The sequence below is a fragment of the Solea solea genome, chromosome 14 (assembly GCF_958295425.1).
Source record: "Solea solea chromosome 14, fSolSol10.1, whole genome shotgun sequence".
Lineage (NCBI taxonomy): Eukaryota > Metazoa > Chordata > Actinopteri > Pleuronectiformes > Soleidae > Solea > Solea solea.
Window position 1 is genome coordinate 15,891,316 of NC_081147.1, and position 25,560 is coordinate 15,916,875.

The 25,560-nt window shown below is 40.1% G+C and overlaps 3 protein-coding genes across 5 annotated transcripts; 1 reads left to right on the forward strand and 2 right to left on the reverse strand.

Moving 5' to 3' along the window:
• Positions 1-42: 42 nt before the first annotated feature.
• rad9a (RAD9 checkpoint clamp component A) lies at positions 43-4,931 on the reverse strand. Of its 2 annotated transcripts, XM_058649917.1 has the most exons (12): positions 4,671-4,931; positions 4,498-4,568; positions 4,282-4,355; positions 3,869-3,917; positions 3,396-3,510; positions 3,140-3,239; positions 2,827-2,933; positions 2,268-2,374; positions 2,029-2,093; positions 1,783-1,881; positions 601-844; positions 43-433 (listed from the first exon to the last, which is right to left on the reverse strand). In XM_058649917.1, the coding sequence occupies exons 1-12, from the start codon at positions 4,702-4,704 to the stop codon at positions 326-328; spliced, it is 1,173 nt and encodes a 390-aa protein (XP_058505900.1). In that variant the 5' UTR covers positions 4,705-4,931; the 3' UTR covers positions 43-325. The 2 variants fall into 2 exon arrangements, with proteins under 2 accessions (XP_058505900.1, XP_058505901.1); XM_058649918.1 differs by lacking the exon at positions 4,498-4,568.
• zgc:113229 (uncharacterized protein LOC550612 homolog) lies at positions 4,372-12,645 on the forward strand. Of its 2 annotated transcripts, none has more exons than XM_058649916.1 (7): positions 4,372-4,575; positions 6,505-7,922; positions 8,001-8,152; positions 9,621-10,017; positions 11,379-11,484; positions 11,625-11,824; positions 12,162-12,645. In XM_058649916.1, the coding sequence occupies exons 2-7, from the start codon at positions 7,023-7,025 to the stop codon at positions 12,426-12,428; spliced, it is 2,022 nt and encodes a 673-aa protein (XP_058505899.1). In that variant the 5' UTR covers positions 4,372-4,575; positions 6,505-7,022; the 3' UTR covers positions 12,429-12,645. The 2 variants fall into 2 exon arrangements, with proteins under 2 accessions (XP_058505899.1, XP_058505897.1); XM_058649914.1 differs by having other exon boundaries at positions 4,372-4,570.
• Positions 12,646-13,946: 1,301 nt separating this feature from the next.
• Positions 13,947-20,466, reverse strand: p2rx3a (purinergic receptor P2X, ligand-gated ion channel, 3a). Its single transcript, XM_058650065.1, has 12 exons — positions 20,103-20,466; positions 18,790-18,925; positions 18,581-18,652; positions 18,361-18,430; positions 17,355-17,439; positions 17,199-17,276; positions 16,965-17,106; positions 15,843-15,979; positions 15,665-15,758; positions 14,918-14,983; positions 14,745-14,822; positions 13,947-14,652 (listed from the first exon to the last, which is right to left on the reverse strand). The coding sequence occupies exons 1-12, from the start codon at positions 20,222-20,224 to the stop codon at positions 14,524-14,526; spliced, it is 1,209 nt and encodes a 402-aa protein (XP_058506048.1). The 5' UTR covers positions 20,225-20,466; the 3' UTR covers positions 13,947-14,523.
• Positions 20,467-25,560: the final 5,094 nt, after the last annotated feature.

The window sequence follows — 25,560 nt, forward strand, 5'->3', positions numbered from 1 at the left end:
GGGGGAACTTGATCACAAACAAAAACAAAGAGAAAGGCATGGTGTGTTTAGTTTTACATTATCCCAGTATTCAATCATAACCAAAATAATCCAATAAAAAAGATGAAATACAGAAATCTGCACTGACGTCATCGCCGCAGTTTTTTCCAGGTAAAAACAAAAACACTTGTACAAGCCAGTAATGATGAAAATGAAAAGTTCAAGATGTCCATTTCTTCATGTTTTACAAGTAGTCCAGGTCTCATGGTTTCTCATGGAGATAAAAGTGGACACTTATCTACCCACTCTTTAAGCTCCTATCCCATCAGTCCACTGTCACTCTGCCCTAAGTGTCCTCCTCACTGTCGCTGGCCAGCACTTCCTGGTTTGTCAATGGCTGAGTACTCATCTGAGAAGATGGGGGAAGCACGGATCCAAAGAACAAGGAGCAGAACTATGAGGAGATGTGAAAGAAGGAGAAAATATTTTAGGAACAATTGGTCTTTCATCTAAATGTTAGACACAGAATGTAGGGGGTGCATGGCTGGAGGTCAAATGTCTGAAGGGGTACAGGACAGTGAAAAGTTTGGGAACCACTGATCTAACTGATACATATTGTACCTTCTTATTAGGTGGTCTGTCTGAATCAGCCATTTCGTCTTCTTCCTCCTCTTCCTCTTCACTGTGTATATTTGTGCTATGTTTTGCTGCAGCAGGTTGTTTTGAATATGTAGATTCAGCTAAATGGGGTGTGGGTGGACCCGTAGCCGAGGGACCTGGTACAATACTGGTATCCATGGCGATGAGATAGGAATCAATGTCATCATTCTCAAAATCAGGAGGAGCGGAAGGTGGTGTTTGTGCTCTGAGAGGTAGAAGAGAAATATGACAAGAATGAGGAAGGAAAAAAGGTGGCTCTCAGGCCTAATGAACATTAGTGAAAACACACCTTCACATTCATTCACAATGTAATAATAAAAATAGAAGAAATTATAAGAAGAGATTGCACTACTGGCAGCACATTACACTGAACTTCAGCTTGTGAGAGGCAAACATGAACACAGATCCCTGCCACATCTATATATGACAATTGGAAATTCAAGTGCTTCATTGTCACCTCATGAAGAGGAACAAACCTGTTATCAGTACAGTCTTAGCTCAGTTGCTCACAATTTCAGATAATAAATAATCATAATGTTCTAGCTTTTTTTCTTTTTTTTAAAGGAAAAGGAAATATGAGCAGTGATAAAGGAAATATGTCATAAGTGCACAGCATGTACCTGCATGTTTATATATATATATACATATACAGTATATATATATATATATATATATATATAAACAACAATTACTCAGTTGATATATTAAAGAAAAACTAACAAGTCATGTGTTATGGGCCAATATATATTTGAGGAACTATTGAGTACAAGTTCCTGGCATATTGCCACAGGCCCTCATGTGCATAAACAATCAACATGCCACCGAAGACACACTAGAATGGAGAGTATCACCAAGTGTAATTTATTTTATAGTATTTAATTGTGTTTTCATTATGTGCAGGGATTGTATACCTTTCTTTGTTTACTTCTCATTATTCTGTTTATTACCACTCTTATGTTAATGCTCCTGATTAAAAAAGCCTGAACAAGAACTTCTAGGCACTCGTACTGAAACTGTAAATATCCAAATAAATTCTGTCATCAAAAACACATGCAGCAATGAGTTCAAACGCTCAACTCAGAGGATATAATTGTCCACCAAGAAAAACCAATAACAGCCTATAACATTTTGTTTGAGAGTTACCGTCTTGTATTGTTTTTATGGTGGTTGGGATCATCAGAAAGCGTGGCCAGCACAAAGTTCCCCTCCAAGACACTGTCTGTTACTGAAAGCACCACAGGGCTGACACACACACACACACACACACCCACACACACACACACACACACACACACACACACACACACACACACACACACACACACAGTAAATGTCAGTGCATTGTGGTAACACAAGTCATCAGCTGATAATGTATGTCAGTATGCTCACCTTCCTGGCTCGTCAAAGTACATAGAAATAGGGAGACCAGTTGACTCAGCAAACACCAACAAACCCTGGAGGACAAATGACAATTAATGATTTGGCAAACTTCATTATTCATATCATAGCTACCTCCTCTTTTCTCTCAACCTCCCCAAAGGTCCTCTCTCTTACTCTCTGGTCAATGTCCCAGCCCTGACTCTCCACACTTATTCCTTCTTTCCCCCTCTCTATGATCATCGTCTTACCCGTAGCTCCTTCAGACAAAATGTGACGCTGCTCTGAGCTTGAACCGAGAATTGGTCAAACTCGTCTGATGCTAGACAAAGCTCTGTCAGCATGGCCTTGGACAACTCTGAGAGGGAAGAGTAAAGAAAGCATAGGAGAATAAAAAAACAGAGCAATAAATCACAAGAAAATATATGTTCTATTGCTGTTTATATGCAAAGAAAAACTACCTCTACTGACTAATGACAGCTCAAACGACTGTTGCACCTTTTTACCTCATAAGGGCATCACTGGGTTCAAATTCATTAAATTATTTATTTCTTGATGCCATTAACTGTGTGTTTTTATATAGGAATATATTAATAAAACAATTAAAGCATTAATAAATCCAACTGAAAACACTTAAGCTGTGTTTATTTGCCTTTTTTTCCTCTTCTTTTCTGGAAATTAAGTTAATATCCTGTGAATTTGTCATAAATGTGAACCTGAACCTTTTGATTCCAAATTTGCTGATGATCCAATACGTTTTACAATATTTAGTTTGTAGCTGGTTGGGGGAAAAGAATACAACCACGTCACCTGTTTCTTCATCCACATGATTCCTGAACCACATTCGCTCATCATTCACTGAAACAGTTACTTCTTCCAGAGATGGGGGAAAATGCATAACTGTGTCCACCAGCAGCCTGAGAAATTGTTGAGACAAATTTAACATGAGCTTCTGGTGGAGGAGTTTTGTCCAGGTAAAAACAATGAACTGCAGCCACATTAAAAAACATTAATTTCCAAACCAAGAACAAATGAAACAGAGTGAGAACAAGAAAAACAGCAAAGTATAAACTGTCAGTACAACAATACTCTTACTACAACAGTGAAGAACTCATCCACAGACCTGGGCTGGGCCCTGAAAACATTGGCACAACTGTCCTTATCAAAGACTGCCTGTAAACTTTCACTGTCCTGGAAAGACAGGTTGTGTGTCTTCAGGAGACCTGCAGAAGAAATAAAAACACTTTACAACACAAATAAATTAACGTATGATGTGCTACATTAAATAAAACGTGTCAATGTAAATGAGACATGATCTTTCTGAAATCATCCATGTAAGCTATTGTGAATAATCTGAGGGGGAAGTCAAGCACTGATACCATGTTTGCAGTGCAGCGTGAAGGTGAGGCGGTTCTTCTTCATGTCCAGCTCAATATGACACTTCTCCACAGTCTTCTCAAGAGACGCCAGAGACCTGAACACAGCCTGCACACTCTGAGGCATTCACAGAGGAGCACGAGTAAGAAAAAATAGTATTCATTTGGAATGTGTACTTTCAAATGCAACCTAATTGTTCCCAACTACAATACAGTTAGGCTATTAGATGCAGCACATGTTGTCTGATAAAAGCTGAAAATAAATATTTCTGTGTTTACGTAACAGTGGTGTGGTGATTTATAGTCCTTCAATATCTAATTAAACTGTTTTATTTCAGTGCACTGTTATTATTTTAGTAGATAACATTTAATGTTGAACAGTTAAATAGAGAAGACATTACAGAGCACCTATTATCGATCTTGACTTGACTGTTGGTAAACTTTTGTCTCAGTCATGACTACAGCACTATACAAACCTTTATTGCCATCTTGCAGCGGAAATCATTCTCACTGGGGACTGTGTACCTGCAGAAGAAAGTGGAGTGGAAGATGTGTAAAAGGTCTTAAAACGACACATATGTCTCTTACTATATTACTATAAATACTGTTATTATGACCGTAAATATTTATATTTCTAACATTTCTGAAATGAGACAAAACACTAAAAGTTAATGTGTGTTTACTTGTATTTGTTACTTTGTGAGGACCAAAATAATCATATACGGAGTGAGGACATGGTTTTAAGGTTATGGTTAGAATTGGGTTTAGGTTAGGGTTAGATTTAGTTGTGATGTTTAAGATTAGGTGAAGGGGCTAGGGAATGCATCATGTCTCTGAGGGTCCTCACTTCGAATACTGCACAAACATGTGTGTCTGTGTGTGTTTGCACCTGCTGAAGAAGAGTGGTGCGAACAGGAAACAACCATAAGCGGACCGAGATGAGTTCACAGACCGCAGAGCCAGCTGAGTCAGAGAGAGAGGAACACATCAGCAATATTCATTAACACAACTAATGTGCACCAACAGGAAGCAACAAGTTAAATACACAGCAAGAGGAAGTGTTTGAGAGCGTGTGTGTGTGCGCGTCAGTGTCAGAGCAGCTCACAGCATCATCCTGAGGCTCCACATACAGCTCATCACCGATCCTGGACAGGGAGTGGATGGCTTTGGCCAACACTGTACGGTACAGTCCCACACATACACATTACTATTTACAGATAATTAATTTACCGTGGTTGTATTTTAAAATACAATGAGGTAGTAGGAAAGGTTCAATACCTTTAACGTTTCCTCCCGTCACGACACAGTCCATGACTGCAAAGTAAGTTAGCAAACTCGGCTAAAAGTTAGCCGAGTTTAACACCTGAACGTCGGAACAACAGGAACCTGGGCGTGCATAGTAGTTTTCACACCGAGTTTAAATCCTCCAAATTCTGAATACATACTGCATTTTGGTTAAAGTTTTATTTTATTTTCAACCTTGACTACGCAGTATTTTGCTCCGACCGAGTGTTGTTTGCGCCGCCATAGTCGGCTTCCGCTTCGTGAACCAATAGGAGAGAGACAAGAACTCAAGGGGGCGTGGATAATTGTGAACATGCGCACTGGTTTGACACATAAGACGTGAGAAAGTTGTGTTTTTATATGGAATTAGATTAACAATTAGATTATTAATTGTACTTACTTTACTGAAATAGACAGTTGTTTATAATTGTTTTATATGTTCTCTTTTTCACCAGTTTGTGGTAATTTTATGTGTCTTATCTTTGTAGTCAAATAATGAGCCCCCTTGACGTGTTGTACCTTTTTTTTACACTGCTGAAAATGATTTTCGGAATTAAATTCTGAAGCAATGATGAAGTAAGGCTGTTCCATAGTTTAACTTGCAGTTGCACTTAATGCAAAAATACTTTTTGGTTTCTTGGAATTTGAGAGTCTAAAACGTCCTGGTGAAAGGATATGGGGAAAGATAACTGTCAAAAATATGCGCACATACTCGGTTGTGATTTATTCACCATGAATACGAATTGACAACAGTGAGAATACAATTCAAAAAGTAACGACTATGAGTATTTATTTTTTCAGTCGTAACTTTTTGAATCGTTTTCTTAACTGTGGATTTGTATTAATCACTGTGGATTCGTATTTTTTTTTATCATATTCTCATGGTTGTCAATGTAGGTGCACATCTTTTTGTTACCTTACCCCATAAAAACAGCGTTAACTAAGAGTGACATGGATTGGACAGATCCTTTGTCATGTTGAGAGCGTTTTAACTGATATTCAGCATTAGTAATTTTTCTGTGACTTGGCTCACTGTATTAAAGAACCAGTGTGTAAGAATTATGATGCGTTTCCACTATACAGTTTCAGCACAACTCGGCTCGGCATGGCTTGACTTTTGGGTACCAGTCGTGTCGTTTTCCATGACTTCCGATTCCCTGCTCAACTTGGATGGGTTGTCATAGCACATCGTTTTATATGTGACACAAACATGAACTAGTGATGAGCAAAGCAGTTGTTTTCAGTGTACTGAATCATTAGAACCAGTTTGTTAAAAAGATTAGTTCAGCACACACTCCGTCTGACACAGCCGCTGAATTAAAATATGGCTGAACAGGTTGTGATTTGGCTCACGATTGGTGACTTTCACCAGCGCTATCGTTAAATATACCAGACTCCTCTGTTAAATATTGAGATTCCAGGATTTTTAAGTGTTTACCTGATCTACAGTTCGGCATTGTTTAGTTTGATTCTTGTGTTGGACGACGCACTCATGACTCCTATAGCCAATTAGACCTTTAAATATTTTCCTAGAATTCACAGAGTTAATATGTAATGGGTTATTCCAAAAGCCATCACAAGCCTTTTCTGTGTCTTTCATTCCGCAGACGCAAAATAGCAACTGCTCTCAAACACCCTGTAATTACCAAAAGTGGGTGTGTGTGTGTGTGTGTGCATCTGTGTGTACACGTGTGAGTGAGGGAGCCGGGGAGAGATATTGGGAGGAAGTGAGAGCAAATAGAGATGGGCAGAGACAGACATAGAGGGAGAGTCACTGTCAGTGCACAATTATCTCACCTCACTGGTCTTTCTTGTTGTTCTGCTTAAGTATGTAGGATGGCAGGAACGCTGACGTCCCTCCTCCCATCAACAGTTGGAGAAGACGTGTGACTAAGACAACTTTCCTGTACTGAAACCTTTGATGAAACAGAAAGAGTAGACACAAGAGGAGTGCTGCCGAAACCTATACGGATTATGGAGGAATGGGAGCAGCTTGAGAGTGGAACACACCTGAGAAGAAGCAGCATACACGGAGAAAGTGTCACTTCTGACCTAGTTGTTTAGAAAATCTTCATGTTTCTTCAAATTTGCTATAAAAACCTGCAGAGGGAGGAGAACAGAAAAAGATTGGAACATGAAGAGGGAAGTAACCCATGACGGGAGTAACAACAAGAGTTTGAGACGTGGTTGATTTTTTCCGTCCATCAGTCTGTCTTTAAAGCAACATATTATATGAGTCTGTGTGGATTCTACCTCCCTTTTCTTGCGGAATATTTTGTGGCGTACTCTTTGTGGACATGCTTTTCTGTGACTTCTGTATGTGACACACAGCAGTTTGGTTCCTAGATGTCTGAGTCACATAATCCGGCAGATACTCAGGGCTTGCTGCAGTCCATGCTGCAGAGACTGAAGCTCCAGCCAGGAAGAGACGGCCAGTCATTCCCACACACCCCCGGGACGACCACAGCTGCTTCCCCATGGAGTCAAGATGGAGACGGTGAAGTATCCATCCACCCTATCAATGGCTTTGAGTTTGGTATCAATGGTGTCCCTTCCAAACCGTTTGGGGTCTCTGCTGCCCACAGTTATGTTGACTTTAAAGGTGGGCAAATGCAGCAACCACGTCATGTCTCTGGAATGGACAAGGGTCTCACTTCCGTACCCTCCCTGAAAGACAACACTGATAATGATTTGGATGAGAACAGAGTGCTGGATGAAGTCACATCGCCTGACATCACCCCAACAGGAACAGGGCAGTTGTTTCCTGCTAAATCACCTAAAGGTCATAATATCGCTTCCTTTGAGGAGACTGTTGGAGAAAGAGTGACAAGTGCTAATTCTACGACGATAAGGCACATTTCTGGTGATAAGGATGCTGTCGCAAACATTGAACAGAATCAGATCCGGGAGCAGGAAACGGATCAGGATTTTACACCCAAACTCTACACATGGTCCCTGAAACCCACACATGCAAATGTAGACACTGGAAATGGCGAGAATAAAGTGTTGCATGTGGGAAATGGAGGTTTTGGGGCCTTCGATCAAAGGACAGACATGCAATTTGTTGCTAATAGCCAAACAACAAAGAATAGCAGCTCAAGAAGAAATCAGCAATCATCCGAGAAAAAAACAAGGAGGTGGACGCAGAAGATTAAGGAGAGGTGGGCGGACAGGCCGGGGAGTTTTGGCAAAAAGGGAAAGGCAAGAGGTGGAAATGTAGACCACAAAATTGAACAAGGAACTGAGGTGAGTATTTTGAGTGTGCTCAATTTTTTAAAATAATAATTGAAAAAAAAAGAAAGAAGCCAATTGTTTACTTCGCAGAGTTTACCTCAGAAGCAAGAACAGACGGCAGAAAATCTCATCAGTTCAGCAAATAGAGAGGAAGGAAGGATCCGCCTCTTATTAGACAGCAGTGATCCCAGTGAAAACCTTCCTTCACTCCCAGAGGAAAGCACGCCTGTAGAGCGAGTCAGGTAATTGACCATTACAATGTCCTACAGTTGCAAAAATACACCCAATCCAGCACTGTAGTCAGCACGACAACTGGAGTTAGGTTTCTTTCATTTGACTCTCAGCCATGAAAAGACACCAGTAAGATATTTGAAGTATGTCTCAAACATTTTCAACCACAGCTCTGATGTTAGCTTGGGTTATTATGTTCCCATGTTCAGGTGTGATGTGTCGAACACACCTTTCTCACTGACAGCACCTGTCATCAGGCGTTTTTGGTCTCACTTTCGGATAGTGATAAATCTTATGACACTTCAATCACATGTTTTATATGGAAATACCATCAAGACAGCTGGTGGAAAAAAGTTCTGAAGCTTTACTCAAGTAATGATGTTATTTGTAAAAACTGCTAGATTAGAAATAGAAGGCCTTAAGTAGCAACGTTCTTCTAATTCATGCAGAATGACACATCAACCAATAATCAAACTATACTTTTACCAGATGCTGTAATGTCTCAGCTGCATTTTAATGATTGTGTTGGTCATGAAGGTGCTAGGGTTGAACTAATGCATATACTGCGTAGTAGTTTAACTTGTAATTAAATACACACACCACAGTGTTTACAAATACACTTTAGAGCTTAAAAACACTTGTTGTTGGAGGTTGTTTGTAAGTAAATGCTATGCAGAAAGGACAACTATTTAAGTATAGTAGTTGTCCTTTCTGAGTAGTACTAACCCTAGCGGGCACCGGAAAAAGTACAGTAAACAGGAAAAACTCATATAATTATTTCTCATCACCACCCTTTACCTTTAAGACAGCACCTTGGTTGTGTATGGGTTCTTAAAATACTTGGCCACAGTTGTTTGGATCCAAACTGTCTCCCTGTCCTCTGTCTCTTCATAAATCTCAGACTTGTCTGAGTTCAAGTTTTTTCCTGAAGACAAATATCTTCGAATATCTAATGTGGTCGTGTTTAAGAGAGTGAATTTAGGACCAATCGGATGCCTCTCTCTAATGTTATTGCAGCACAGAATGGATAAGAATCTAAACACTGAACGTGCTTGAAACATTTTTACACATCACGATATGAATCCACATATTTGTGTTTACTAGAAACAAAGATGCACATAGAGTTAGATAGTATGTGTATTTTCACAGTCAACAACACACTGGCTTATTGACATCTGAGTAATACTGTATCTACTCTTTAAAGCTGTATTTATGTGTACACCTGCATCTACATCACACAACATGGGCTAGAAACCAATATACATGGCCCACAGGACATGGGGTTTGACTAGAAATTGTGACCCATGACTTTTCTAGGCAATTTGAGAAACTAAAGCTAAAAACAGTGTATACAATTCCCATAGGATACAAATCGAAAGAAAAACTTTTTGGGGAGATTATATCGGCACTTCTGAGGACACGCCATTGTTGCTTTGTGATTTGTTTACAAAAATAATCTCTTCTCTTCTCTTGTGGCAGGACATCTAGTGACTTTGACCTTGGCCTGGGCTCATTCAGCCTCCTGGAGGAGATTGTCACTGGTCAAGAGTGGGCTAAGTTTCTTGACCCCAACCTCACAGCCTCCTCAGCTAATCACACACCAAGAGAGGACCCGCAGAGCCAATTCACAAGCTCACCAACTTCTCAGGATAGTGGTCTGTCGTCTCTGATATTGAACCAACAAGGAGATGGGAGCAGTCAGTGGAGCTTCAGGGCAACCGAGTCATCACCAGCTCCAGAATTCGGTTCAGCAGCACAAGAATCACTTCATGCATTTCAGCCCGTCAGCATGGAAGTTCACAGAGCAACCGATCGGCCAGAGCCAATGGAAGACGAGCAGTCAGGACAGAGACAGAGACCTCCATTCTTTGTAGAGGTTAGATGATAACTCATTTAACATTTTAACTGCTGCTTTAATGTGTAAGCAAATGTCAGTCAGTCAGTCATCATCTACCGCTTTATCCTCTGCCCGAGGGGGGGGGGGGTGCTGTGCCAATCTCAGCTACATCGGGCGATAGGCGGGGTACACTCTGGACAGTTCGCCAGTCCATCGCAGGGCCACACACAGATAGAGACAAACCACCATTCACTCTCACACTCACTCCTATGGTCAATTTAGAGTGTCCAATTTACCTATCCCCACATTGCATGTTTTTGGACTGTGGGAGGAAGCCGGAGAACCCGGAGAGAACCCACGCACACACGGGGAGAACATGCAAACTCCATGCAGATAGGCCCTTGTTCCAACTGGGGCTCGTACCCGGGTCTTCTCGCTGCAAGGCGAGAGTGCTAACCACTACAACACCGTGTGGCCCGTGTAAGCAAATGTCAGTCATCATCTACCGCTTTATCCTCTACGAGAGGGTCGCGGGGGGTGCTGTGCCAATCTCAGCTACATCGGGCGATAGGCGGGGTACACCCTGGACAGTTCGCCAGTCCATCGCAGGGCCACACACAGATAGAGACAAACAACCATTCACTCTCACACTCACTCCTATGGTCAATTTAGAGTGTCCAATTTACCTAATCCCCACATTGCATGTTTTTGGACTGTGGGAGGAAGCCGGAGAACCCGGAGAGAACCCACGCACACACGGGGAGAACATGCAAACTCCATGCAGAAAGGCCCTTGTTCCAACTGGGGCTCGTACCCGGGTCTTCTCGCTGCAAGGCGAGAGTGCTAACCACTACAACACCGTGTGGCCCGTGTAAGCAAATGGAGAAACCAAATTTATTTTTATCAGTCGTGGGCAACTTTTAAATATAAATGAATATTTGTTATTGTTCCACATGAACCTCTCTGTTTTCTACTACATGTTTTTGTCACATCACCTGCACAACAGTGACTTAGCACCAATAAAGTGAGGTGGCTATGGTTATAAACACCAAAACATGCCAATGAGAGGTTTTACAAGTGGATTCTATAGCTTAAAATACCCACCATTGATTTTGGTTTTTCATCGTTAACTGAACGACTGCTCGATATGCGTGCTTTGTCAAAGGAAAGCAAAGCAAATCATGGGCTCCAAGTTTCCTGGATGAGTAACGCTCAACTAAAAGACAGATAAACAACACATAACTTATCAAACTACCGTACAAACAAAAATGTAATAATGTCTTTCACAGCTGAAGGTGATAATTACTCAGAAATACATGCATGCAAGCTTTAACACTTGCATGCATGTTTTTTTTTATTTCTTGTGTGTTGATTTCTTTGTAATGTGGTTTCAAACACAGCCTTCACACACCGTGGTCAACTCAGTGCTGAAGAAAGTCCCCCTGAACAGAAAGAGACAGCACCAGTCAGCTGAGAGAGGCGAGAGGCTTCACTCTGAGAAAACAGGTGAGGACAACTTCTTCCTCCGAGTAATAGAAGTGATTTCAGACATTTTGGATGTTGTCATTTGTGGCAGATTTGTTTGGCTGAAAGTTTGTTCTCTGGAAACGGAGAAAGTCAAATATCTTTCGTCTTGTCTTTTATAGGAGTTTCTTCACTGATGATTACCCAGAGTCATATGATGGATGAAACACAGCATGATTTTCTCATGCCTTTTAACACCAGAAACCTCACTCCTACTCCTCTCTCTCCATCCTTTAAACCCTTTGGTCCTCCACCTCGGGGCGTCCTCAAACAGTCCATGTCCCTGGATTCAGAGTCCTCGGTGGAAACGGAGACAAAAAGGGTGAGATGTTGTGGGGCACACTGCCTCCTTGTGGCATGAAATGTGAACATACAGCACGTCTGTGTCCAAACTGAGGCTTTTCCATGATTTATTTGGTTTCCTTGCTGACACTGTTCTCCCACAATGCACCTGCTGCCGAAAACAAACACGAAATATCAAATAACTAGAGAGATTGGCACAGTTTTTATTATCTTGGCATGAAGAACATGTTCCATGATGTAATAAAAATGGAACAAAGTCTCAGTTTCTTGTCGTTAGTACCAAATGACATCATTTTGAGACAGGATTTTTGCTTTACTTCTGTGTTTTGTTTTTCTCTCCATGTTCTCTGGATCAGAGACGGGTAGAGGAGAATCGTCGGGTTCGTTTTTCGGAGGAGGTGTTAACCATCGACCCTCCAGAGCTGGGTGATTATGCTACAGACTCAGAGGAGGATTCAGGAGCAGACAGTGACTCTGTGATAGAGCACGAGTGTGAGGAGGAGCAGGCAGTGACAGAGGAGGCAGCAGCAGCTTCATCAGCAGCACGTCGGCCTGCTCTCCCGGCCTGGATAAAGGCTCTGAAGAGGAGGAGCACGGGGAGGAAGCAGAGTTACGATCTGTGAAACTATGAAAAAAAGAAAAAATAACTTTGTCTCACACCTGCTGCGCTTAAAATAAAGAGAAAAAGAAAATAAATGAGGTTGAGATGGTTTGTCTTACACCATCTTCATCTGGTTTGACATGTTTAAAATAAATGACAGTTTTATTTTAATACAAGGCCAATGATATCATAGTATTTCTATAAAAACATTGAATAAACTACATGATTGCTTCATCTGATTTGGCTCACGTTTTGTAAAATAACTGGATTTGTTTTGCCTTTCACTCTGGAAGTTTGCTGTACAGATTTTATTTGTGGTTGTTTAAAGCACCTTTTTTTTGTCTCTTACCGTTTCCTCACTCTTTAGCACTTTTAAGTGTTTTTGTCATGCACCTGAACAAGTCTGGTCAAAGAGGAAGATGTTTGAGCAACATAATTTAATGGGATCTTTTATTGATTTTATAGTTTAACACTCTTTTAACTGTTTTTTTCAGTTTTGCATTTTATTAGGGACGTTGCGTCCTTTTAAATCACACAGGACAGTAGAAGAGTGTTTGTGGTTGTCACTGCCTCTTGGTAATAGTTCCCTTCCCAATTGTGTCACTTACACACAGAGCAGGAGATGTGACCTGGCAATTTGGCAAGAAAAGCAATCTTTCCACAAGTATCATCGTCATTATCATCTCTATTAAGATCGTACAACTTGATTATATCACCAGCCTCTTCTGCAACATTTTTGGAGACATGCTTATTTACTTTAGTCTGTGTGACACAAAGCTTAACAGTGTGATATTAAGAAATAAAATGTTAACTGTAATACGTCCACTCTTTTTCTGTTTAAGTATTATCCTACCATGTTGTTGTCCTCAGCAGCTGCTGGATAATGTGTGTGTTGCCTATATGTCATCTACTCCATCTGGAATACTAGAAAACGTACCATAGAACAAACACTTCTTCAGCATCCGTTACTGATTAATTGACATCAAAATTTCCCAGACACTCACATCCTGAGATGTGACGAGACTCAGAGGACTTAATGCTCTTCTATCGTCTCTATTACATGCATTATGTATTTATATGTGTGATCGAGTTACAGGACTATATCAAAGTTTGTGGCTAGCTGCTGTGAATTCCTCTGTGACCTCCATTCACAGCTATCTCCTCTTGTAAATCACTGTCTAAGCCATTAAGAGGCTCTTTAGCTCTTTGTGCTCGCTGTGTTAGTGCCCCGGTCACATTTTACAGTGAAATGAACAGGGACAGACAGACAGAGAAAGAGAGAGAGATAGAAGAAAAAACGAAAAGATGACAGAACACATGTTTGAGACACAGACATAGAGGCAGGAGAATCATTACGCAAATTTGGATCTTCCATAAAAAAGGTGAGTTGCATTAGTCCATTAGTGTGTACAGTAACATCCTCTGCGTCATCACCCAGAAGTGGACTAATAATGGCCCATTTATAAACCTCAAACAGCACACACACAAAAGTCCCAAAGCCACAACATCCATATAAAACACACACACACACACGCGCACACATTTTTACATTTGGAGCCTTCAGGGCTTTTTATTTGTGCAGGAAGAAGAAGGAAAAAAAGCAGTTGATAAATGTGTGAACATGGTGATCAAGAGAAATGCTCCAACAGTTGGTTTTATTTGGCAGTGTTGAGTTTGTGTGGACAACATGTTTTATAAGCTGGATCATCCCAGCGAAGCTAACTAGGAACAAGAGGCCGATTTATACAGCTTTTTATAATGAATGGCTCTAATGGCGTTAACATGAGGTTACACTTTATTGTTGTTAAAATGCTGGTTAAGTAAAACTGCTAATAATAAATATGGCAGAGGTTATGTTTTTGTATGTGCTTGAATAAATGTGTTTCAAATAAGAGGTGTTTTAGTCTTAAATCTCTCTTGTGTCTCTTTTGACTGCAGCTTCTCGTGTTGACGCTGTGAAAGTGGCAGCAACGTTGTCCTTCATTACCCAAGTGCATAGACTTGCCAAGCTAATGACATTTAGGAAAGGCTGCACGGATCTCTCTTGAAGGGTACATAGAGAGCGGGAAAAAGAAGAGTGTCCATTTCTTTAGACTGGCGTCACTGTCTCTTATCAGTCACATGGCTTGGTCAGAGGTGGTGAGGGAAATGGCTCCTGAGTCGTAGGAGCTCTTGATACCTGGTTTGAGTGACAGCTGGCTACCTGGGCTCTGAGTGAGGCTGGCTTCTATCTGAGCATCTGACACCTGGTCAAACAAAGGATGAAGAAGAAAACCCCGTGATTTGCAGAGGAGCTCATCTGGAGACTTGATTAAAGTAAGCAGAAATAATACGTTACCTCTTCAAATTTCTTGGCTTTGTACTGATCTGCCCCCTTCAGGAAGTTCAGTAAGATAATATCACAGAGGACTGTACCCTGCCGAAAAGGATGAGAATGGTTAACAAAGACTGACATGAACAAGGAAAATACCCCACAACTAGTCATAATAATCCTGATCAGAATTTCCCTACCAGTCCAATAGACGTGAAGGCGGCGACCAAGTTGATCAGAGTTGGGATTGTGTCAAATTTTCCTGCCTTGACGAGACAAAGAGAGATGGAGTTAGTGAAGGTGACACATCGACACATCAAGGTGACAAAAATGAATACATTTTGTTTTGTGTTGTATGCAGAAAGTGATGCAGTGTAGAAATCTTATTGTTTGCTGTTCTGTATTTTTTTTCATGTTTCTGTGGTTCTCCACAGCACTTTAGTCAACCTCAGTTATTTTTAAACATGCTCTATAAATGGAGTTGTGGACATCAGACACCAACAATTTTTGGTTCCCAGAACGTTCTGGCTCGCGGGGCAGAACCAGCGCGCCAGGGGGTTCAATCCGGCCCACAAAATGAATTTGTGTAAACGACAGTTTTAAGAATGCTGCGGCCCCTTAAAGAACCGGGCAAGTGCAGGGAGGGAGAGGGTGTTAACCTGGAGGTAAAATCTCCCCTGTGCTTCCCCCCAACCACTGTCCAGAAGCAGAGCAGGAAAGTTAAAACTACACTGAAGATAAAAAAAAAAGTTAAAAAAAGAAAGAAAGGCCCGTCTGTCTGCACCAGATGAGGGGCACACTCTAAGCCAATAGATTGGAACTGACGGAACAAATTCTCCCCATGACTAATAGAGTGTTATGATTCTTGAAACTAAAAGAGAGAACATTTATACCATTTTCTTTACAGTTTAAATTAATCTTCAATATCCAACACATATACGACTCACATTTCCAGTGACCATGACATCGAAGCGGATTGCGTAGGCTTTGTGAAGAGTTCGAAATTCTGTACCATTCTCTGTTTTGAAGTATTTGGCAAATCTGCATTCAAATAAAGAAAAACAAAGGATTAATAAGAAGAAAATATATCAAGTGATAGTTAAGTGTAAAACTCTGGCTCCAAACCTGAAGTTGTATCCTTTAGAGATGGCATTCTTTTCAAATGGTGCATCCAAGCGTGTAAAAGAGTAATGGGGCACACAATGCTTAATGTTCAGGTCCAGATTACACTTCCATTGAATGTTAATTCCTATTTCTCCGCCCTGATGGGAAAGGATTGAGGAGAGAGAGTGACACAATATGAGGTGAGTAAAAGAATAACAACAAAGGGGTTATAAACAGTGTCAGAGTCAGATCGCAATAGAGAGAGGTTTCATCAACATAATGTAACAGGAATTAATTTGTCAGCCTTTGTGAAAGCTGGTAGAAAGACCAGTACTTTTACTTAAGTACAAGTAAATGTACTCAAGTTAAAGTTAAAATTTACTCAGCGTAAAAGTTACTTGGTTACTCTTTTTTAAAAACAAGGTTGGGGTTCTTTCTTGTGACATGCAAAAAGGACAAGGGGATACAAATCTCAGGTATCTCACTCAGGTATCTTAAATAGTGCCAATTGACCTGTCCTCGTCATTCACCTGTCCCCATCTGTCCACATCATTAACCTGTCCTCATCATTTTCTTGTCCTCATCTGTCCTCGTCATTCATCTTTCCTCATCATCCACCTGTCCGTATCTGTCCTCATCATTAACCTGTCCTCGTCTCTCCTCATCATTCACCTGTCCTCATCATTAACCTGTCTTCATCTGTCCTCGTCATTCACCTGTCCTCATCATTCATGTGTCCTCGTCATTCACCTGTCCTCATCATTCACGTGTCCTCACCTGTCCTCATCATTCATGTGTCCTCGTCATTCACCTGTCCTCATCATTCATGTGTCCTCACCTGTCCTCGTCATTCACCTGTCATTTTCTTTCACCTGTCCTCATCATCATTTAAAAAGTACAAGTACACAAAACACCTCCTCAATCACAGTAACGTGAGTAAATGTCACATACTCTTTGACTTTGAAATGCATTGTGGGTGTACTGCATGCTATGTGGCAGTCCTCATCTTTGATTAAAAGCATGTATGCTGAAGTCGTTCTGTCTGCAGTACACTCACAACATGTTCACCTTTAGGATGAAGAGTCAATAGTGTAAACGTTGTGGACAAAAATGGAGGAGGAGGAGAGAGAGGAAAGATGAGACCTTTTCTGCCAGGCTCTGCACAGTCTGCCCCGTGTAGTTCAGTATGTCCGAAACCCGAAAGATGGGACAGAAGGGGCGGTCCTCCGGGTGGTAGGTACACCTCTTGATCTCTGCGGCTGTCATTGTTGAGGGGAAATTTCCTCTGAGACACAAACATTTTCAAGTGGTCACACATTTGTTCACTCTCATCGATTCACCTAAATTTCACGAGATGTGTGTGTGTGTGTGTCCTACCTGGTGACATTGAAGAGTGGAAAGCGGATGCTGTTTTTAATGAAAATGGTGAAGTTTTCCACGTCAAGCATCGGTGCACTGAGGACAAGGTCGAGACAGGAGGAAGTGTGAGGAGACAGTTACATCTATGTATATTTGTGAGTGTGTAATTCTTACACTTGGACATCGTCGTCCTCAGCTGGACACCATCCATCAATCTCACACATGCCACTGTCTTGAAGGCAAGTGCCTGTTACTGCCCCTGTTGTGTGCATGAGAGAGAAAAAGTGTGTGTGTTTAAGTAGGAGACTAAAGACACATATGCTGATTTATCATATTCAAATAAATGTATCTGTGAGTAAAAACATCAGTGCACGTCCCATCAACATACTACAAGCCATCACATACAGTACCATCACATTGACATATGAGATAAAAACATCTACAATAAATGCTTTGGCTCCCATTTTATATGACTTTAAATCAAATATGTTCCCAGTATGCAAAGAAAAAGCTTATATCAAATTTGACAAAACTCTGTATTAGTGAGCACTGAGGTTATTGTCGTTGACAAAAACTAACGAAAAGTGTGTGTAAAAAAAAAACAGATAACCAACTGAAACTGAATTATGTGTTAACAAAACTAACCAAAACTAAGTAAAATTGCAGCGAAAATGTGTGTAAACTAATTTCATACAATTTTATTCGGTTAATTTTTAATTTTGCCCATGTTTTTTTTTCCTCAGATTGTCTCAATCTCAATCTCATGAGGGTTATTTATTATTATTTATGTTGTTATGTTCATGTGTGCCTTGAGTCTGTTGGCTATATTTTGTTTTACCTTTCACAATAACTGCATCCAACCTCAGGATCGTTGTTCATTTGTCCTAATAAATTTTTTTGCTGGGTTTTTATGACACAGAATACTTAATATGACCTTTTTGAATCTTGTACCTGGCAAACCCTACCAAACCAGCTATAAAACGAATTAATTAGCAAAAATAGCTTTTGGTAATTAATTTGTGTCCAATGTTTGGTGAACATTCACCAGCGCTTTGTGTAAAAGTATTCAGTAATAAATGGTAATAAATGATATATCAGTCATTGCTAAGTCTGAAGCTTGACATGAATCTCTTACGATGATGGAGTGAGTGTATGAATGATCACACATACAAAGACTCACCGTTGGTGAGGATGGAATCAAAATGCTTTTGGCAGTCTTTATCAGTTGAACAATTGAACTTCCTAATAGTCTGAAACACACACACACGCATACACATTGGTCTTAATAAACTCAAATAAATTGTTGTATCAGGAAATATTACATGTAACAGAAATACAAAACACACGTTTCCCAGATCCTGCGGCCCCAGAAAATTCCATTTAAATCTTTGATTTCTCACCTCTGCACACCTTCCTTGGTATTGATTTTCAGTAATGATGAGTTTGGTTATGATGCAGAACACACCTGCTCCCTGCAGAACAGCACAGCACAGTTTACTGTTACTGATGAGGCAACTGCTAGGATAAGGTTCTTCTTAAAGGTCGTCAAAGGTCATGCTTTATGTTTATATAGTGCGTTTACTGTGTGTGTGTTATTGGGGTCACACACCTGTGGGGGATAGACATAATCGGCCACATCCATCACACGGCCGTGATGGTAACCAAAACCTTTGACTTTGGTCATCACGGAAGACTCAATTCCAGTGTCGATCACCTGATAAGCTTTCTCATGGATGAAGACCCAGCTGCAGGACAAGAGACACAACACGGAGAATTTAAGTGCTGCGAATTTAGTCCAAAATCAAGGCACAGTTCCTTTTGCCAGAATAAGGTGTAAAACATTGTTTATGTTTTTATTTATTTGTTGTCTTTCGTCTGTAATGTGTTCTCATTTGTGCTGCTACCTGTCTTTGCCAAGTTTTTAATCTCAATGGGGACTTTTTACTGTTTAAATAAAAGTAATTGTCATATGACTTCAATATAGTCACTCTACATTTTGTTATATCTGTAAGACACCTTCACTTTGTTTGAAAAATAAACAAACAAACAACCTGCATTGTTCTTAATTTTATTCCTGAAAAACCTGGCGTGTCGCAAGTCAGCAAAGTGCTTAAAAAAGATAAAGACAGTAGCACCAAAAAATGAAGAGGAAAAAGACTGAATTCACTGGAAAAGAAAAGCTTTATATTTTAGTTTAGTGACCTATGAGGTGATGTCTGCTGTTTGAATTTGTCTGCGAACATTTCTCGCTCTTTCTCCTCGTTTACATTACCTAGGATTTTGTCCGCAGCTTTAATAGTTGTACAGACATGTATATTTTATGTTACTTAACACTTTTGCATTAACAAACATGTATTAGTTGTACAGACGTGTATATTTTATGTTACTTAACACTTTTGCATTAACAAACATGTATTACTTTAGTTGTGGTGAGGGTGAAGATTTTTATGTTTAAAACGTGTAAATTGTTTATGCTGCATCCGTTCATCTATAGCCAGACGTAAGTGGACAGGTTAAGATTACAAGATTAAATGCTGCTCACGTAAATAACAACTGCAAATAATTTGACATACAGTGTAATAATACTTTTTAAGCTGCGATTCAATTCAGCTGATAATATTAATTTATGTGAATGCAAATATAGGCTATGAATACTTTCTGTTCTGTAAAAAAATACAAATTTAACAAAGGGGTAGTTGAACAGGTGAGATTATCTAAAATTAAAGAGGGGAATGGAAAGTATTTTTTTACACTAAACTGGAAGTTTTAGGGGAATTTTGTTCGTCAAACTGATTTTTTTTAAAGAAACCATAATTAAATTCTCTATCACCGTCAGTCACACTGGCACAGCCGCAGAGATCAGACAGACATCAAATTATTTGTCACAGAAAAATGAAGCAGAAGAAAGAAGAATATACTGACCCGACAAAATATGCAATGATGAACCCCTGTACGATGCGGTTGATGATGCCCACAGACCAGCTCTTGACAACCACAGACTTGGTGGTCTCGTAGGTGAAGAAGTCAGTGACGCAGCCCCACATGGCTGCGTGTCAGTGCGAGTCAGAGAGGTATGACCCGGGTTCCTCAGAGTCTGGGGGAAAAGAGCAGCTCCTCTCCAGGCTTCTGTGAAGTGAGCTGGCAAACCTGGCTGAAGAAACTCAGTCCTGAGTGTAAATGTAAACTCTTGCTGTGACCTGTGCTCTTCTCAAACCTCACTGCCTTTGGATTCAATGGTTTATGAGACTAACTGGACCACCCCTTCCTCTACTCAAAGAGCGAGAGAGATGTGAAAGTGTCTCTCAGTTCTGTCCCTCCCTCATCCCCATTCTTCACCACAAACCTCCATCTCCCCTGCCTCTTTTCTCTCATCATCGCTGGCTCATTCCATCCACATGCAGTATTTCTGAAAACAGTTGTTCACACACACACACACAGAAAAGCTGAAATTAATTTTAATTTGCTCCAAATACATTTCTGTTAAAGATTCAGTGTAGCTGTTTGTTTGTGAACTTTAGTCTAGGGCCTTGTTTGACAGAACTTTACGTGCACAGACGCAACAAAGGAGAGCATCTATTCTAATCTGGAATGGAAAGGCCACCGTAGTTCCCTGTAAAAGATGCGAGAATGAGATGGGTCAGTGATAAATTAGCACTATACAAACAAAACAAAAGAAAGAAATATATAAATTGTCTATAATTGTTGTCCTCCAAATGAAATGTAACTATGGGTCGTGTTCAGGGGTTTAGACATTTAGTGCAGTGGTTCTCAAACTTGTCATACCACGTTTCATCTGAGAAAATATTTAGCTCTTGGTTTAACTCCTTTAACGCGAACATTAAAATACGTAAGGTCTAGCAAAGTCAGCTACCGACTTTTCACAGGAGGCAGATTTATGCCCAGTAAGATAGTTTTCTCTTTCATCATCCTCCTCCTCTTCCTCACATATACATCACACACTGGTATAGTGAACTTAGATTAACATGGAGAAAGAGATAAGGTGACTCTAATTATTATTATTTCACTTTTTTTGGGTTGGTTGGTTATTTGTTTCATTTTCTTCTCACTCCCGTCTAAATTCCTCAGCCCCACCAGAGGAAGCTCGCGTGCCACAGTTTGGGAACCATAGTTTTAGGATTTTTTTGGATTCTTATCAAAATCAAGCTACACTTTACCATTGTTATTTGTGAGTGAACCAGAGGGAAAACCAGCACAATTCACGACAGAACAATACAGGACGCTTTCACATACTTGGTAGAGCGAGTGGTCTTTCAACTCAAAGGTTGTGGGTTAGATTCCCGGCAGCACTATTCTACAGGCAGATGTGTCCTTGGGACAAGACCCAGCGTGTGAATGAGTATGAAAGATGAGAGATAGAAAAAATGCCCTGCACATAGATATGCTGTATGAAAATGCAAAACTGTAGTGTCACCAAGACTAGAAAAGTGCTCTATAAATACAAACAATTAACATACAGAAAGGATATCGTTGCACTGCTGCTGCAACTGAAATTTAAGTATGGTTCGTTTTGGCCAACCCCTGAATACGACCCATACGTCAGAGCTGAATATTTTTTGACAATGACATTAAAAAAAAAAGTAGCATGTCACGTGTGTGAACAGCATAATTTGGGAGTCAAACCCATGTCAATCACACCAAAGTACAAAGCTTTAACCACCGAGCAAACTGCCACTGAAAACAAGATACCAGATTGCCGTTATTTATACTACCACTAGGGGGCGCCTATTTAAAAAAGCGTACATATGGGTCATAATTTGAGCCCACGACCCATAGTTGCATTTCGTTGGAGGACAGTCCCTACATAAAAAGTATATAAATGTATAAAAGACTTATTCTATTTCTGCATAAACCAAACAATAATGCAAGTATACAAACATACTTATAGGTAGCCTATTCCCTTTCTGGCACTTAACCTTCCTAACTGTTACATGTTGGACCGTTAAACTTATGGAAATTTAAATATTTGGTTGAATATCATTTCAAACGGTTAGTCAAAACTGACATTAACGTGTGGTCGTTTATTCGTTGATTCAATACAGCGGATTTAAACTGATACAGGATAAAGTATTGATATTGCAATATAAAATGTATTATCGTATCCATTTTTGCTTACTGCGTGTTACAGTCAGGTTGTGTCCATTATTGTGAGACCTTTGTCGAGGATGAGAAAATGCTTCTGTCCGATGCTTAAGTCATCAGAGCTTTCATGCTTATTCTGGTGTTGTTCAAAAAAAAAAAAAAGTCACTTAAATGTCAGGACAGAGATGCTTTTAAACTTTCTTCCCACTGGCTGTTCAAACTTTAAAAACTGTAACCACTTTAGACTGATCCATATGTCTAACATGTTTCCACTGACCATCATTTTATTTTATTGCATTTCTGTCAATCAATACTATATATATATATACATACATACATCTAAATGCCTGATACAAGAGCGTAAATGCACTGTAAAAAAATTACAAACGGTGGCATTACTGACAAATGTGCAATAATTGTGCCATATGATACGACCACTTCTCAACACACTCATGAGCAGCAGCAGCATTATTATTGCCTCTCACATCAGGCAGATAATGTACTGATGTGAGAACAGTGTGTGTAGATGTATGTGCCTATGGGACTATGTCATTTCTTAAGTGCGTCCATTAGGTTTGTGGTCAATTAATGGTAACCAAAGACAAAACATGATACACATAAACACGAGCCTCGGGACGTGGAGACACACACGCTTTCAGACTGCCTGTGACTGTAGCGTTTATCATAAAGACAGTGATACTGTGAATCCTATAAATCCACAAAACACGAGACGCTACTTGTGCCAATTTGCAGAAGCGGGCAAACACGATAAGGGTGACGGATGAAGGACTGTCCGATGGATTTCTTTGTGAAAGAAGAGACCGTGCAGTGAGAGGGAGTAGACGGTGCCACAGGAAGAGATCCATGTAAACATGTCCACACTCTCATCCCATTGTTGAAGGCTACATTTACAGTAGAACATGCCTGAACACTAGGATCACATGACCACAACTTCATATGCACACACAGCACATGGAAGATGTCAGGACACGTGTATTTATAAGAGTTACAACTGTGAAAATGTGATGTCAAATATTAATAACTATGAGAAGTTTTATGATACGTGATGTTTGGTCGATTTTCTTTCTATTTTTTTATCCCTGCATCTAATAAAATATCAGTTTAATAGAAATAAATAGCAAATGATATGGTCCATCTCTCCAATCTGCATTTTGAATCTCCACTACAGTGCACTCTAACTAAATACATAATTTAATTATGATGTACATTAAACAGTCATGAATAAAAAAGGTTTAAGTTTCACTTCCCCTTAGATATATAAATAATAATTGGCCGATGCAGATTATTAAACAAAAGTGAACAAACAACATTACCATTTAGGTTATTTCTTAAAGGAATACTTCACCAACTTGCATTTAGCTTTGTATTACTAGAATAGGGGTAGTATTTTTGAAAACATTGTTTTCCCAACCTCAGTCTCCCGAGATGAGAAATAGGTTAATTATTTTCTTTGTTACCTGCCGACCATGACACTTGGTCCTGTTAGCATAACAGTTAGCAAAGATGGCGGACACTGTTTACATGAAATGAGGTACTGTCCCCCTACAAGTGGGTCTTAAAAGTGCGGAATTGGTGTTGCAGTTTCAAGCCTCGGACCAAGTGTCACTGATGGGCACATAACATAAAAAAATGAAGATATTTCTCGACTCAGGAGAAACTGGTTGGGAAGCACAATTTTTCAAAAATACTACCCCTCAGTGAAGTATTCCTTTAAGTACATGAAATAGGTCATGAATGGAAAAGGTTTTAGTTTTACTTCCCTTTAGATATACTGTATATAAAGAATAATTTCTTAAGCATACCTTGTACTTTGACTTCTCAGTTCGGAGTTTTCATTTCTCCTTTTAAAACATCTCAATAAATATAAAACAAAATGACATGAAAAGTTTGTGCTTTCACATATTCTAGAAAATAAACCTTTCCTTCTGACATTTGCTCTTGTGAGAGAACCAATTCAATGACCACAGGACAGAACCCCTTGTAATTTGATGAGGACATTTTCATGTCCCTGTCAAGGATAATCCTTTTACAGCAGGACTGCAGGAGACAGGAAGTTTCAAAGGAAGACTCGACTGGAGCTTCATTCAGATTGATTCTCACGACTCTACGGGAGACGCGTTAATGTTAAAAATGACGGCCGACAAACGTGCGGAGGTTGTTCTTAGGACATCCAGTTACTGTAGCAGGGAGAACAGGAAGATATCAGAGTGGAAGTAAACCACAGTGGGAGTGCTTGGCTCTTAAAAACCACCTTCCTTCACCACAGGACAGCAGCCTTTTTACAAACTGTCACATACTTATGTCTTCTGCCTCCCATTTGAAACCACCACCGTCTGTCCAACATTCACCAGCGTCGCCATCTAACTTCCCCTGATAACACACACTCCCTAACTGCTCTGCTTGTTTAAACTGGCCTGATATACAACACCACAGTGAATGGGAGTCCTTCAGTAAGAAGACTACAGTAAGAGCTTCTGCCAGGTTATAGTAGGACGACCCTGAGCTGCAAGTTTTACTACTGTTCTGGCCAAAAGTCAGAACCCTCGGTCTAAGTTCGTTCTTGTGTGAGTGACATTTCAAAAATGACAAACCCACAGCGCTGTGCTGAGGTTTCAACTTCAGTGACGGCTAATAAAACAGTTCAGGACCTTTTGCTTAGACATTGAACTTCTGTGGATGCATTTTATGACGATTTCAATTACTTTTTTTGGACCCAGGTAAATGTTGTGCATTCAGAAGAGTTCAACACCCTCCGGGACCATCTAAAAATAAAATGACAGGATGAGGATTTAACCTGGAAATCGTCTGTTGATCCAATTTAAGATATTTTGCAGATTGCACATGTTCAGAGTGAAAACCCCATCCTGACCTCGATCTGATGAATGGCGCAGACACAATATGTGTAAACCTCACTCGTTGTGGACTCAAAAGTCAAAAAATGTTTACTTTGGGCTCTGTAAAGCTGAAAAAAAAGCTTTCTCCAAAACGCTAACAGTTTCAATGGTCAGTCTTTTTTAGTCATTTGCTCTCTCTTGCTTAATGTTACTAGCTAATTGTTCTACATGGAATCTCACGTCAACGGCGGAGAGACAGTGGGCAGTGTCCACAACACCGCTGGTAATTATGACTTGATATTTGTTGTGTGTAGGCCTAGTCTACATACATCGAGCAACGCAGGACATGAAACAGTAGGTGGCGTCATAACAAACAAGGGAGATATTTACCTAAATATCAAATTAACTCTTCTTTCTTGCACAAA